This window comes from Dermacentor albipictus, chromosome 2 (assembly GCF_038994185.2).
Source record: "Dermacentor albipictus isolate Rhodes 1998 colony chromosome 2, USDA_Dalb.pri_finalv2, whole genome shotgun sequence".
NCBI lineage: Eukaryota > Metazoa > Arthropoda > Arachnida > Ixodida > Ixodidae > Dermacentor > Dermacentor albipictus.
In genome coordinates, this window is record NC_091822.1 from 22103290 (window position 1) to 22120276 (window position 16987).

Genomic DNA, 16987 nt, shown 5'->3' on the forward strand with positions numbered 1-16987 from the left:
GCCCGAAAGTGAACATGTATTTCTTACATTTGATGTTTAATAAATTTTCTTTGCTGTCAGTGTGTGTCTCGTGCATTTTTCCTTTCAGCAAGTAGCAACTGATCTCGAAGGCGTTTGCTGGCCTTGGAGGCACTTCCGGTAACTAGCATTTTCGATAGGACGATTGTATAAAAGCTTTGCAACGAGGGGCTCTGTGATCAGCGAAAGGAAAAAATGAAGACGGGCAGTGACGGGTTCATTCACCATTGGACCACGTGTGTGCGTGACTTGGTCGATTCAGCGGTGGCCGTGTGCCGTCGATTGGACCACGTGTGGCGAGCCCGCGGCGAAATGCTTCGTGGCGGTACGCCGCGCCTATGCAGCAGCAGACGGAATACCGGAGGCCACAGTGTCGGACGCCGGCGTTCGCTCCGAGCAGGTGCGACGCCTGCTCGGGTGGCAGCTCACAGACGGACGAGTTCCCTTGAGCCTTGATCGCCGGCGTTCGACATTTTGGCCTGCGGCGTTCCGTCTGGTGCTGCGTAAGCGCGGGACCCGCGCCACCAAGCATTTCGCTACGTGCTTGCCGCACCTAAACTAAAATGCCTTTAATTCCTTCACAAAACTCCCATTGTACCTCCCCGTCAAATGGGGGTGAAGGGGGTGAAGTGGGCGTATTATGGTACCCCCGTTGTGTGCCCAATTAATGCCCATGTCAATGGGAGTTTTATCGTACGCCCATTCAATGGGAGGAAAAAGATGTACAAGAGGGAATGCGCTAGAGGACAAGCAAAAAACGCCCATCTGGGTGTCTTTTTGTTTACAGTGTAGTCGCATTATTTGTTTTCATGCATCGGGTCGATGCCTTTTTGAGAGGGGAGTAATGCCGCGAATCTTTGCAGTGTTTGTTCATTCTTCAAATCTGCCGCCACGCCGCTTTATCGCTTAGTTTGCGGCGCAGGACGCGTCCAGATTCATCTCGATCGATACCATCCAGACAGAGCTGATTCTAGGCTGTTCCAGAATGTCCTAGTAACCTTGCACGCATTATCTAGAAAACTTGCTATCAGCTTCAAATCGAGCGCGACAGCGGTGGGAATTCGGTTCGACGACCGCCGAGCACGCTGGTCGCTTCGCCGCCGCCGAGTGATTCAGTCCATTGTGGGCGCAAATCAGCCTAACAAACTGTCTTCTGTTGAAGAACTTTTGTCCGTCTCCATCACTCCTGCGACTGCCGTCACCACTACGTGACAATACGTTCTCTCGCCCAGTCCCAATGCTTGTATGCTTTCAAGTATTGCGGCGTGTTTTACATTGTTGAACGCCTTTTTGTGGTCGAGCCCGAGTATCGCTTTTTTTGGATCGCGTGCGGTACTCTACGATGGGGTGTTTGAGTTGAATCATAACGTCCTGCGTAGAAAGGCCACGATTGAACGCCAGCACTGTGTGCGGTAGCATGTCTCGGTCCTCGAGGGAGTTGGTCAGGCGAGCGAGAACCGCTTGTTCCATGAGCTTGCCGAAGCAGGAGGACAATGATATTGGTCGAAGATTGTCGATATGCACCCGTTTGCCGGTATGGGTATCATAATTGTCTGCGCCGTTTTCCACGAGCTCGGTATCGAGCCTGTACTACATTCCAAAAAAATTTACGCCCTTCGGGGCTTATCTTGTCCCGAAACAATAATCGTCATCAGACTTGCTTGCGTTTCCTCTCTTGAAAGCTCGGCGCTCGCTATTTTCCTGTCGAGAAAGCTGCGTCAAGCTTATAACGCGCAAGGCGTTCGTGACTAGGAAGTTCCGGGCCCGCAGCGTTAAAGAAAGTAAATGCGGGCAAGACAGATGATTATTGTTTGGGGAAAAAATACAACCCAAAGGGTGTAAATTATTTTAGAGTGTACTCTTAAGCAAAATGACACCATTTGGGTTGTACCTTGCCACACAATAATATGCGTCATGTGTCTTGTCCGCATTTCCTTTCTTTACCCCTGCGGGCGCGTTACTTTCAAGTCACGAACGGCACGCGCGTGATCGGCATGACAGATAGATAGAAACTTTATTGTAATGGAAAAGATTTGAAGGAGGGGTGGTCGCAGCCTCTCAGTCCAGGGCCCCACTGGCCTCTGCCGCCAGCCTGACCTGGCTAATTAAGGACTTTTGTCCTGCCAGGTCGGAGCAGGCAAGCTGTGCCTCTTACTGCTCCATTGTGTCACTGGTATTTGGCCTATGAGGGTGCTTATATATAGTGCACTCCCAGGTTATATGTATTAGGGTAGGTATGCCACCGCACCAAGGACAGTTGGCCCTAGAACGAGTGGGATACATGGCGTTTAGCAATTTTAAATGGGGGAACACCCCGGTCTGTATTTCACGCCAATCGGCGGCCTCTTTCCCGCTAAGTTGTGGGTGAGCCGGCGGGTATTTTCTGCAGACTCCGTGCTGATGAGCAAGGATGTCTTTGGCATTTAAATTGGTGGAATTTTGTGAGGGATAGTGCGGGTGGTTGGGGTTAGAAGAGGGCTCCGTCGTTCGGTTAGTGAACCCTCGAGCTAACGCGTTAGCCTTTTCGTTCCCCTGTACCCCCGCGTGTCCCGGGCACCAGAGTAGGCGATGATGGTGGTTGAAGGATTTGGGGATTATCGCGAAGCTAGCCGCAGTTACGTGCCTCTTGAGAAACATGCGACATGTCTCCTGGCGAGTCCGTGACCACGACCGAGTCCCTTTGGGAACGCTCCGCGTGAGCGAGTGCTATCGCCACTGCTAATATTTCAGCCAAGGTGGGGGATCCCGCTGTGTCCGACGCGGTAATTTGCTTTTGGCTGATCGCGTTCACGACTGCCAGGGCGTACCTCCTTTGGTAGCACTGCCCGGTTGCCTCTGCATACTCAGCTGCGTACGTATAGTACGTGTTGTACCTATGGTTATTAGAGTACGCTGACTGAATGTGTTGTGCGCGTGCTTCGTGCCTTTCTTTGTTGTACTCAGGATGCATATTCTTTCGAACTGGCGCTACTGTTTTTTCGGACCTCATCGAAGGAGGGAGAGGTACGGCCTGCTCTGTGAGATAAGTGGGGTATGCTGGGATATTGAGTCTAGCCAATATTGCCCTACCAGTTTTTGTGAAGCGGATTCTCGACAGGAAAGTAGCGAGCGCTGCGTTTTCAAGAAACACAAGCAAGACAGATGACGATTATTGTTGTGTGGCAGGATAAGACCCAAAGGCTGTACATTTAAGGGTGTAGCTTTGCTGCAGGTGTCTAATCTTTGCGTGATGAGAAATGGGGCTGCAGTTTTGCAAATGGTCCCCGACATCAGCACTCTAGATATTGTGTGGTGCATTGCGTTCTCCATGTAAGAGGCGGTTTAGCATCAGGAAAAAAATGTCATAGTTTCATCCGATAGAAGAAGCATCGATCGTGATTGCATATTATGAGAAGCTTTTGAAGCAGTGGTAGTACTTTTTGTCAGCCTTATAAGCTTTTGAAGATTTCATTACTAACTAAAATACTGAACATGGGGTCACGCTGGCAAGGCTAGACATCTCACGCGATAAATTCGGACAGCGAGTGTCCGCTGGCATGAGAAGGAGTGGCAGGAACGAATTGCCTTGCGTGCTGACTCTCCATTCAGTGCGCGCAGAGTGGCAAGAACGCAACGCACACGAAGCCATCAGCCCTCGACGCACCGAAGCTTAAGCGGGAGACACACAGTCCGATTCGGTGTCCGATCCGGCGTCCGACGCGCCGGAACGGCAGCCGGAATCGAGGTGTTTTGCCGTGCCGAAGCGCCGGATCGGACGTACGACGTGCGACAAACCGGGCAGATTTTCATCGTCCGACGCGTCCGACAACCGCACCGTCGTCTGACCGCAGCCAATGACAGCGCGGCTGGCATGTGACGTTTCCTCCACAGAGGCGGCACTGGCTGGCCGGTTTCTCGCAGTGTTTTTTTTTTCCTCTCCTGCTGCAGTTTGTTTCCGACACGAAATAGTTACCAGTTCAGTAAAATTATCTCGAACGTGTGCCTGTTATTCAAAGCAACGCCTAGTACACTAGGACTAAGCTACTGGCGAGATCAGGAGCCACAACGCGAGGGCATTTCGCGGGCAGACAGCACACACCGCCCGTCTGAGCGAGGCTGCTCGCTTCGCTTGCACGTTTGCCCTTCGCAACGACTGCGTCCAGTAAACCAATTGTATTTGATTACGGGCTACCTAAGTGTACAGTGTTAATTGTTTTGGCAAACATAAGCGCTCTTCGACGAGCTCGGGTTGGATCGTAAGCGCCGTCTGCCTAGCTAGGCCTACCGGCCCTATAGCTGGCTGTTAGCGGAGTCGTCAGTGGACGACGCGCCGTCGTGAAGTGTTCTGTCACTCGCAGGGGCATAACGTTATTGGCAGTGTTCGCTTAAAGCGACACATTGTTGTGCAGAGTTGTTTATATTGCGTTTCTCGACGTGGCTCTGAAGTCAAGCTGGGGGACTGGATCTGGGCGGAGCTTACGCGCCGCTCAATCTTTCGGATGCACGCACCGTGTGTCCCGAATCATCGTATGCCGCATGCCGGAGCATGCGGGGCCGCACGTCGGATCGGACGCCGAATCGGACCGTGTGTCTCCTGCTTTACTTTCAAGCTAAGGCCCACGTGGCCGCCCTCAGCCGCGCCATACATACAGATGGCCGATGCAGAACGCCCCCATCCCTTTTTCTCTCCTCCTCTGATTCCTTGCACGCGATAAAACGTGGCATGCTTCCTCCAAATCTTCCCCCGTTGTGCGCGCAAGATCAAGCCACCGTACCCTATGCTCAATCGTGGTCACTGTCTTTTGGCAGTTTTATATTATACGGAACATTAACGCGACAGCGATGGCGGCTCCGACTACCCAGTGGAAATTGACCTGATGTATCATCATGAGTATTACCGAAATAAAAAAAAGAACCATCTGAAGCAACAAATGACTGCGAAAGACGTCATTTTCATTCCAACAACTCTCATTGATTTTGGGCCTCTTCTCGCACATCGGAAGTTTTATAGACGAGTCCGGTTGTGGGTAGGACTAGCAGCATGCGAAATGATTGACCCGCCTTGGTAACTTTATTAGGAGCTTCCAAAATCTGCCAATTAAGAGCTGCACACACCTTATAAACGAGGAGCGTCGTACACACCACCGCCTGTTATCAGGCCGTGGTGTGCTGAATCGAAGCATACTGGCAAAGGCTGCGCTCAATTTATTATTACACGCTCCTCCGATAATGCAGTCCTGACGTTGCCAGCAATCGCTTCGGCGGTGGTGCACATTGTCTTTTTAGCAATAGTGATGCTACGCTCAGTCACAGTTTCGTATATTTACATATGACTTGCGGGACCTAATATAGCACGGCTGCGGGCCGCTACAGATCTCGTGGGCCGGATCTAAGAAGTACTTTCATGAAGGGAGGCGTTTGGTGCCAGACATTATGCAGAACCAGCAGAAAAAAGCAGCCGCTACTGCTGCCGTCAAACCTGATTTTAAACTAAAAAGAGTTCGTTAAAATATACACTAAAATTGCCCAGTGCAAATCACTTTATAGGAAGTGCCATATGCCTGAAAAATTTTGCTCGGTCAAACGAAATGTAGTTTACATTCTGGGTAGTGGAACGTTGGTAAAAACTAACGTGATTTCATCATTTATCGCAACCAGTTTTCGACCTAATTGTTAGGACTTGGTGACATTTTAGCGTCCCGTCTCAATATGGTTCTTTCTCGCGAGGTTGTCAAAATATTAGTAGTGTTTGTTTTCAGCGGAGGCCATAAATTCGGCTCAGTTATAAGCATATTTATTTCTATTAGAATGAGGCCGAGTCACTGCCTCAAAGGCGCAATGCGACCCACCATACGGGGACCATGCCGAGTTTTAATAATCGCCAAAATTCCTTGAGATTAGGGAAAAATAATACATTAGGTTATGTAGAGTTTGGAAAATGCATTGTTAGAAGACGCCGGAAATTTTCTTGGTCACTCCCATAAGCTATGGCGTTAGGCAGGTCGTTTTAAAGGAGAATGGCTCTAGGTAGGGCGCAGTAGTTAGACAGCCTTTGCGTAGATGCTGATAAAATTGAACCGGTTATATAACCGTTCTGACCTGCAATGAGGAGTCTGAAGAGGCAGAACTAATGGTGCTGTATTATGGATTGATTTATAAAATAATTATACAAGGGCTATGTCACCACGATCATGCAAAGGCTGTAGTCATAGGTCGAGTTTAATTCTTATTGTGCTTTTGGTATAGTCATAACAATGTGAAATAAAACGCGTAGCCCTATTCTGAAAAGATTCAAGTTTTCAGATCAAATATTTCTGACGGGGAGACGAGACGGATGCAGCGTATTCAAGTTGAGCTGAAACAAATATTAGATAAGCTAATTTACGAGTGTCTTTAGTTGAATTGTGTAACTTGCTTCGTCGGTACCCTAATGATCTGGAAGAATTGGCGCATACATGTACGGAACATGCGCTGACCACGGACGAGTCGCAGTTAGGTTACAACAAGATATTTATATTGTATAATGTGCGAAATAGTGACGTTATTTAAGCGATGAAAACTTAGAGTTAATATGATTGCGGATAAAATAAATAAAAAAATGGTGATGATAGCACGATATTCATTGTGTGGAACAGATTTATTCATTCATTTTTTTATTTAATGATTACCACACTTAGCCCGAATGCGCTATAGGAGGGGGATAGAATGTCGAAAAAAAAAAAACACACATCTTTATTGACACAGCACGCTTGCTGACTTTATGGGCAATTTTATTCACTAATGGAATGAACAAAATTAGTTAGCATATATATTAGTTCTAGTGCGGTATTCCAAAATCTTGAGTTGATGATCAGTACGCGCATAGACATAATGAGGCCTGTGTAAGTATAGTTCCTTTCGGATGCTGGTTTTACGAGGAAATATTTGATAAAACATTCCCAGTCTCAATTCTTTTTCCGAGAGAGGAAAGAATTTGTCATCCTATTTCATTTTGCATATTGGTACAGCTATCGGTTCTCGAGTACCGGCATAAGACAAACCTTGCTGCTCTGTCATGGATTGTTTTCAAGTTTATCACTTAGTGTTTTTTGCCAAGGGTCCCACATGGCACAAGCATACTCGAGCATTGGGCGAACGCATGTTAGGTAAGCAGTTGAGGGCAAACACGGCGGCGAGTGTCTCAGGTTTCGCTGTGTAAAGTTTAAGGTCCTGGTGGCCTTAGCTTCCACTGTATCAACGTGAGCATTTAGTGAACAATCGGCTGAGAATGTCACACCTAAGTATTTATAGTGTAATTTTTGCTTTACAGTGTTATTGCTGGTGATATACTCCGAGGTTAGCCTGTGTGTTTTACGTGTAAAAGTTACATCAACGCGTTGAAATTGCAGATATTGAAAAGTTAGTATTACTGTGTGAGGAAATGATGCCATCGTGGGGGGGGGGGGGTCTACACCATTGGTCAGACTCATACTACATCCAAATTAAGGAACGAAGAAACTAAAGTAGTGTCATTAAGGCCAGGAAATTATTTAGTCCCTCCACGCTAAGCGATAGTTCTTACCTCTCGTAATATTGGAGTTGTTTAGTGTCAAATGTCATTTATTTGGAGTTTTTCATGGACATACTATTCTCGTGCAATACATCCTATGAGAAATATATATACCACTCAACATCAAAACTAGCAAAATGGCGGGCACAGTACGTCGTGTCAGATATCACGTCAATTCATAAATATAGGTACTTGCGCATAAATCACTGTTCTATTCGTCTCTTAATTCCTGTCAAGTTTTCCGTCTGAAAACAACATATTCTGATTTCTATCGAATTTACCTGGAAAAAGAAAGATACATTCGTCTCATTTATAACACAGCATATAGGTCACCAAGCACTGATGTTTTCCAAAAGTCCGAGATAATTAGCATATATAGTTAGATATCGGTTAAATAGAAAATATAAACCAGAGGCTAAAATAAATGTACATAACCAGGAATGTGTAGCGCACGTAGAGCAAAGTGTAGTAGATTACCCAACAACTCATGGTTAGCTTTAGGTTCTACGTACACCGTGTTTGAATTGTAGCAACCGGTGCCTGCGCTTTACATTGCCCTCTATTCTTAACAATGATACTAGAAATTCCTGACATTTTCACGTCCAAATATCGTTAGCTAGGTGAACATAATACATTATTTTAACTATTACACATTACCAATGTCATTCTCATGCGAACTCTTATATTTGTAATTTTGTTCTTTTATGCAATGTATTAATGATTGTGTAAGCTGATGTTGTAATAATTGTGTGCATGGTATCACGCCGAAGCCAAAATATATTTCATTCGAGGATGGAAGTTGGTGAAGCTGCATAATTGCAACATTTCCTGCTGTCCTGCCATCAGTTTTTGTTGTTCATTGTGTAAGATAAACTCATTACCATTATACGCAGTACATTCACCATGGCTACTCCAACACTCATGGTCGCTGATCCCGTCTTGCTGAAAGACATCATGGTCAAGAACTTCGGCTCATTTCCGAATACAGAGGTGAGCAATTTCATTTACCTATGGGAATACCATTGTTTATCAAGGATACTTTTGCGAGTACAATTGCGTAACAAGTTTCCCTTGACTTTGTTGGGATTATTCAGCTGTGCAGACTTGCACGAACATCTATGGAAGAAGGAACGCGGGACGAGCTTCAGTGCGACCTCTGCTAGCACCATAAAGTAGAAGAGCAGAAATTTCCCTAACTGCATTTCTTCCAGCGTCATCAGCGTAATTTTATGGGCAGCAGCGAGCTTATCGCAATGAAGCTGATAACTATGTGTACCGGGCAGCGATTGAGCAAAATCGAGTAGTTTCTTGCGTGCAGTTCTTTTGACTTGACAGTAATCTTCCGATACTGAAATATTAGGACATGTTAGCTTTGAACATTGTGCCAAGCCATGCTAGCTTTAACTTTAAAAGTTCGAAATTTAACGATAACAAGGTGTCATTTTCACGTGTCTCTGGACAACCCAAACAATCTGTTTTTTTTTTATATGGCGCTTGCTTCGAAGTCTGAGCTCCAAATCGTAGCGAGCAATTGAATGTCTGTTCCCTCACTTACCAGGTCTCATTTTTGTCAGGTATGCCAAAGAAACATTAGGTTGAACCATCGTGCTGTCATGAAGGTTGCTATTTGAATGAAGCAGCGACTTACCTAATTAGTAATGTATATTTTCTAGGGAAGCTCCAAAAACCCATTAATCCTGATTTCGGCCGACGCAAGCAGCCTTTCTACTTAAAACAATTTGTTACTTGTTTATGTTTTCCTTCGATCTTACCAATCGCTGTTACTAAGTACGTCTGAATTGAAGCACATGAGTTACAGCCCGGACTAATCTTCAAAACCCTGTGCAATAATTTAGTTATGGCGTGAAGCCTCAGAAATGGTACCACACTCTAAAAACTAGGGAGGGCATCGCAGGAGTGAAGCGGCCGATTTACTCTTGAAAGGATTGTTTTACTCTCGCAAAACGTCGAGTGGAGTGAAATGCATTGTTCACTACACCACCAAGGAGAGAGTGAAACGTGCTTTTCGCTCTACCCTTCAGAGAGAGAGTAGAATGCCCGTTCTACACTTGCGGCAATAGAGAACAAAACGTAGCCTAACCTTCTGCTTCAATTCAGCTGTAGGAGGCTGGCCCCGAACATGGCGATGTATCACTCACACACGCTGAGTAAAAACACACCGTTTTGCTTCTAAGAGAACAGGCAGCCACAGTTCAAAGGAACGCGTAGCGAGCGCTCTACTTTTTCGCTTGGAGTTGCTCCACCGCGTGCGCGCTCAACTTCGCGGAACAGCACAGCACTAGAGAAAGGTGATCCGTCCAGCGAGCTGCAACGAAGGCCATCCAAGGGCTATCGTGTGCAAGCTATCTCGCGTCGCCGCGAAAATACGACATTCGCTCGACATTCGTTTGACATAACATCAAATCCTCACGGTAAGTGAATTCCAACATAGGTGCACATTCTGCGTATATGACGGGCTGTCGCTGGGTGGTCGTGGCGGCGCTTAGCCGACAAGATTGACAGCGGACTACGCCGTGTCTCTACGCCGCGCGCCGTGTCTCTCGATGTCAATCGAAAAAGCCAGTCGTCACGATAACTGCATGTGGTTTTATCACTTGCCGCTATCCGTAACAGTTTGGAAAATCGCAAACGCTGCCAGAACCATGGTATATTAAATGATACGTGAGGTGAGAAGACGCTTGAAATGATGTGTTTACCAGCCATGATTCCGAGCCTATGCGTAGAGTACTTATCATGCGTTTTGTGTGTTTCAATTTATGCATTTGGGCAGTTTACTGTGTACGGAACACTGTTGAAGTAAGACGCCACCTAACATAAGGCGTCGTTTTGCTGGCGGCATGATTTCGCTTTAAATAAGCCGCGCGCTTGACGGTGTCTCGCTGGCAGAGTTCTCACTGGTGTCGTAGAAGTCTGTTGCCAGCTTTGCGGGTCAATGTTGTAAGACTGCCAGCCAAATTTGACGGGCGAAATCACTGTCAAATATAGCGGATGGAACGAAGCCCTTTCCGAAGCGCACAGTGTTGCCAGATCAGGAGTATAACACGCGCACGTTCCTAGCTCCCAACAGTACCGTAAAGTTGCTGCATAACCCGCGGGCTTTCGAATTGCTTGCTTGTTGCATTCCCAGGTCTACGACGGTACGAAGCGTTTTCTTTCGCTGCGCACGCTGTGGCTGGTCCGCACGGAACGAGGCTTTCGCTGGATCTGAAACATAGACGCTTTGCATAACACTCGGGGCGCTTTATATCGCTGCGCGCGATCGCAGCAACGGTAGAAAACGGCTGCATCGCCTTGCTTTGCATAGGCAGTCTCCTGGGGCTTACGCTGCTCGCAATAAAGACTTTTCTGAAACTGGGACGCTTTGCATAACACTCGGGGCACTTCCTATCGCTATGCGCAATCGCTGCAACGGTAGAAAACCGTTGCATCACCTTGCTTTGCATAGACAATCTTTGCACAGGCAAAGGCGCAGCAAACATTTTGCTCCGTTGCAGTTATTGCGCGTGTTATGAACAGCTAAATCACCCTTCCTTTGGGAGTTACAAGCGTAATGTGTGTATCTTGCTACTGCATGGCAGGACAAAATGTGTTTATCGCTTAATTATTTTTATTCGTGAATAACGTATCAAAATAAAACGTTGCTTTAATTACATTTTACCGTTCACTTGTCGCACGCAAATCAAAGAGTTGGCCTACTAAACTAATAACTGCGGTCTAACTGCCGCTTTTACATGCCTTCAAGAATGTAAAATGCTACATTTCAAACTGCAGCGGTAGTCGAGCATGTCAAAAATGAACTAATTGCGCATCTCATAAATAAAAATAAGTTCATGCCTTTTAGTAAGCTTACATGCAAGCCGCAGTGCACTTTCTTGTTATTACTGAAATGTGGGTAAGCCTGCCATAACAAGCCTTGTTGGAAACAGAATAGCGGGGTTTTCACGGGGACAAGCAGGGAGAAACGACACGGACGCGCGCTCGTCCGTGTCGTTTCTCCCTGCTTGATCCCATGAAAGCTACGCTGTTCTGTTTCGAATACGTCTTACCAACTCGCCCAAATGTCTCTTTTAACAAGCCTTGTTGCCCATTCTTATAGGGACGTCCAGTCATATTTATTGAACTGGGCATGGAAACAGAGTGGGCATGGAAACACAAGCAGGATGACAGTCTCATACCGTATCTTCCTATTGGTGCAATTTCTGGCGGTGTTCACCGATTGCGGTAGGAATCCTGCAGCCCCCGTCAGTGTCTTCAGCAGCATTTGTTCGACGAACACAGTTTCCAGGCGCGTCAACTGGATGCAATTTCACCCACCTATCCGTGAGCATCTTGGCTTGGCCACTTGGAACGCACGTGACGCCTTTCCCAGACACAGGAAGCACCGCCACCTAGGCAGAGGGACGTCAACACAGAAATCGCCAAGCATAAAAGTCGACATCTCCCGCGTCGTCACCAGTGGGCATGGAAACACAAGCAGGATGACAGTCTCATACCGTATTTTTCTATTTGTGCAGTTTCTGGCGGTGTTCACCGATTGCGGTAGGAATCCTGCAGCCCCCGTCGGTGTCTTCAGCAGCATTTCTTCGACGAACACAGTTTCCAGGTGCGTCAACTGGATGCAATTGCACCCACTTATCCGTGAGCATCTTGGCTTGGCCACTTGGAACGCGCCTGACGCCTTTCCCAGACACCAAGCATAAAAGTCGACATCTCCCGAGTCGTAACCAGTGGGCATGGAAACACAAGCAGGATGACAGTCTCATACCGTATTTTTCTATTTGTGCAGTTTCTGGCGGTGTTCACCGATTGCGGTAGGAATCCTGCAGCCCCCGTCGGTGTCTTCAGCAGCATTTCTTCGACGAACACAGTTTCCAGGTGCGTCAACTGGATGCAATTGCACCCACTTATCCGTGAGCATCTTGGCTTGGCCACTTGGAACGCGCCTGACGCCTTTCCCAGACACAAGCATAAAAGTCGACATCTCCCGAGTCGTAACCAGTGGGCATGGAAACACAAGCAGGATGACAGTCTCATACCGTATTTTTCTATTTGTGCAGTTTCTGGCGGTGTTCACCGATTGCGGTAGGAATCCTGCAGCCCCCGTCGGTGTCTTCAGCAGCATTTCTTCGACGAACACAGTTTCCAGGTGCATCAACTGGATGCAATTGCACCCACTTATCCGTGAGCATCTTGGCTTGGCCACTTGGAACGCGCCTGACGCCTTTCCTAGACACCAAGCATAAAAGTCGACATCTCCCGAGTCGTAACCAGTGGGCATGGAAACACAAGCAGGATGACAGTCTCATACCGTATTTTTCTATTTGTGCAGTTTCTGGCGGTGCTCACCGATTGCGGTAGGAATCCTGCAGCCCCCGTCGGTGTCTTCAGCAGCATTTCTTCGATGAACACAGTTTCCAGGTGCGTCAACTGGATGCAATTGCACCCACTTATCCGTGAGCATCTTGGCTTGGCCACTTGGAACGCGCCTGACGCCTTTCCCAGACACCAAGCATAAAAGTCGACATCTCCCGAGTCGTAACCAGTGGGCATGGAAACACAAGCAGGATGACAGTCTCATACCGTATTTTTCTATTTGTGCAGTTTCTGGCGGTGTTCACCGATTGCGGTAGGAATCCTGCAGCCCCCGTCGGTGTCTTCAGCAGCATTTCTTCGACGAACACAGTTTCCAGGTGCGTCAACTGGATGCAATTGCACCCACTTATCCGTGAGCATCTTGGCTTGGCCACTTGGAACGCGCCTGACGCCTTTCCCAGACAGCAAGCATAAAAGTCGACATCTCCCGAGTCGTAACCAGTGGGCATGGAAACACAAGCAGGATGACAGTCTCATACCGTATTTTTCTATTTGTGCAGTTTCTGGCGGTGTTCACCGATTGCGGTAGGAATCCTGCAGCCCCCGTCGGTGTCTTCAGCAGCATTTCTTCGACGAACACAGTTTCCAGGTGCGTCAACTGGATGCAATTGCACCCACCTATCCGTGAGCATCTTGGCTTGGCCACTTGGAACGCGCCTGACGCCTTTCCCAGACACTGGAAGCACCGCCACCTAGGCAGAGGGACGTCAACACAGAAATCGCCAAGCATAAAAGTCGACATCTCCCGCGTCGTCACCAGTGGGCATGGAAACACAAGCAGGATGACAGTCTCATACCGTATTTTTCTATTTGTGCAGTTTCTGGCGGTGTTCACCGATTGCGGTAGGAATCCTGCAGCCCCCGTCGGTGTCTTCAGCAGCATTTCTTCGATGAACACAGTTTCCAGGTGCGTCAACTGGATGCAATTGCACCCACTTATCCGTGAGCATCTTGGCTTGGCCACTTGGAACGCGCCTGACGCCTTTCCCAGACACCAAGCATAAAAGTCGACATCTCCCGAGTCGTAACCAGTGGGCATGGAAACACAAGCAGGATGACAGTCTCATACCGTATTTTTCTATTTGTGCAGTTTCTGGCGGTGTTCACCGATTGCGGTAGGAATCCTGCAGCCCCCGTCGGTGTCTTCAGCAGCATTTCTTCGATGAACACAGTTTCCAGGTGCGTCAACTGGATGCAATTGCACCCACCTATCCGTGAGCATCTTGGCTTGGCCACTTGGAACGCGCCTGACGCCTTTCCCAGACACTGGAAGCACCGCCACCTAGGCAGAGGGACGTCAACACAGAAATCGCCAAGCATAAAAGTCGACATCTCCCGCGTCGTCACCAGTGGGCATGGAAACACAAGCAGGATGACAGTCTCATACCGTATTTTTCTATTTGTGCAGTTTCTGGCGGTGTTCACCGATTGCGGTAGGAATCCTGCAGCCCCCGTCGGTGTCTTCAGCAGCATTTCTTCGACGAACACAGTTTCCAGGTGCGTCAACTGGATGCAATTGCACCCACCTATCCGTGAGCATCTTGGCTTGGCCACTTGGAACGCGCCTGACGCCTTTCCCAGACACTGGAAGCACCGCCACCTATGCAGAGGGACGTCAACACAGAAATCGCCAAGCATAAAAGTCGACATCTCCCGCGTCGTCACCAGTGGGCATGGAAACACAAGGAGGATGACAGTCTCATACCGTATTTTTCTATTTGTGCAGTTTCTGGCGGTGTTCACCGATTGCGGTAGGAATCCTGCAGCCCCCGTCGGTGTCTTCCGACGAAAGCATGCGCTATGTTTGAATTGTTCAGCCTCTCTACTGTTTTGGCCAAAAGTCTATGACACGGAGGCACGATGAACGAAGAACCAAAGGCTTACACACCTCTTTTTTCGTCCTGAAGTTCGTCGTTGTCTTCGCGGCCGGCGCGTCGGTGGTTTGCCTTCGGGATAATCTTTCACGGTTGGACAGAATTTGTGATGCCGCCTCTGCCCCGGACCCACACCTGCTGGCAACATCTTACGTGGACCTGGCAGTACGCATCGTGCGCCACCTGCAACTCCGCCAGTGCGCAGCTGCGACGTCAAGGTCATCACGTCTGGAAAGGATAAGACCAAGCATCGAACAGTATCTCTCCAGCGGGCACGGACGCACTATGAACGGAAGAACGAAAGGCTTACAGACCTCTTTTCGTCCTGCAGGTTAGTTGCCTTTCCAAATTACCTTGTCGTAGCTTCAGACCGGATCATCCATTTACTATCATGCTTCCGTGCCCTGAAGCCGTCATATTCCCTTTTTGCTCCTTGCTGCTTCTTCTTTGTGGGGATGTTGAAAGCAACCCCGGCCCCGATAATCTTTCAGAAGTTCTGCAAAAGATGAAAGACTTGAATGAGCGTACAAAGAGAACTGAATCAGCGCAGAAAACAATAATGGAAACAGTAGCTGAAGTAAGGCAATGACAGCAGTCTTTCAGAAGCGATGTCCAAAATAAAGAACAGACTAGCGAAAGTCTAACACCAAACTTCCGTTTTCGAGCAGTGGCAACAAAATACGAAATAGTTGCACGCCACGGTACAGCAGCTCAAAAAAGACACGAGTGCGTTTCGCTCACGTCTTTAGAAGATCGATCTCGAAGAAACAATCTGATCGTTTATGGAATACCGGACACCGCAGACAAAACTTCATCAGAATCAGAAAACAAGGTACTAAACGTGCTGAATAATACTTTGAAGTTTGACATCACAGGTTCCGAGATATGCCGGGCGCACAGAATTGGTCGCTTTGATTCGGCGAAAACTGGACCACTAATAACTAAATTCGAAATTTATAAAACTAGGGAGCTCGTCGCTTCAAAGCGAGGTTTGTTAAAAAACACGGACACAGCAGTCAGTGAAGATTTTTGCAAAGCAACTAGTAACATAAGAAAAAATTAATAGAATATGACAAATTGAAAATCACGTTTTTCAAACTACGATGTAAAAAACTAAGGTTGGATGCGAAATGCTACGCATATTACGAAGCCAATGACAGTACTTATGAAATGCGCAGAACGCATACACGTGGCACAACTCCTCGTTCCGGCCGTACGAATGGCCCTAACGTGGCGCTACCGCCAAGTTAGGGCCATTCAAGGTGCCTTAATATATTGGGGATGTTCCTTTTACTAACATTCGTAGTTTTATTCCTAAGAAAGACGTATTATGTGCAGTTATTAACGACTCTAATGCTGACAATCTTGTACCCACAGAAACATGGTTAAATAGCAAAATAACAAACCCCGAACTGTTTTAGTGTGAGAACGAATATGCTGTTTATAAAAGTGACCTAACAAGTAGAATTGGGAGTGGCGTTCTGCTCGCCATTAAAGAATGTATTAATTGTTTTTGTGTAACCATTCATGCGAATTTAGACCTAATTTGGTGTTGTGTAGCTATTAGTTAAAAAAATAATACTAGATGTGGGCTACCGATCCCCATCAAGCGGCTCATCCTTTTGCGATGACTCATGTGATTGTTCAAATAAGATTACCAAGCGTTTCCCTGGAACTGAAATTATACTCTTAGGGGATTTTAGTTTTCCCAACACTGTTTGGTCACATGCCAGTCCCTTTTCCAATCCTTCGTCAGCCGAGGCCAACCGGTTCATTTCCACTTGCTCTGACTTCGGCTTATCGCAGGTCGTCAGTCTTCCAACACGTGTAGCACAAAACACATAATCACTCCTGGACCTGAGTCTAACGTCATCGTCGATAACTTTTCTGCGGCGACACACATTGCCGGACTGAGTGATCATGATATCTTGCATTTTAACGCGATAGCGTTAAGGAGCTCGTGTCGCAGAAAAGCCGGTGTCGTCGGCGTCGGTGTCGGCGTCGGCGTTTTGCGGCGTTGACCGTGAGCGATAAGTCACGGCAGGCACTCCATAAATAAAAAGCAACTTCCAAGATGGGCTGGGTGGGAATCGAACCAGGGTCTCCGGAGTGTGAGACGGAGACGCTACCACTCAGCCACGATTTCTTTTTTTTTTCTTTGTTGCCTTTTCAC

The 16987-nt window shown here is 47.6% G+C and overlaps 1 protein-coding gene across 1 annotated transcript in view; it reads left to right on the forward strand.

Moving 5' to 3' along the window:
- Positions 1–16987, forward strand: part of LOC135897944 (cytochrome P450 3A9-like) — a 336077-nt gene that overhangs the window by 109588 nt on the left and 209502 nt on the right. The window contains exon 4 of the mRNA XM_070532782.1: positions 8440–8536. Coding sequence (XP_070388883.1) covers positions 8440–8536 — 97 coding nt within the window. The remainder of the gene's footprint in view (positions 1–8439; positions 8537–16987) is intronic.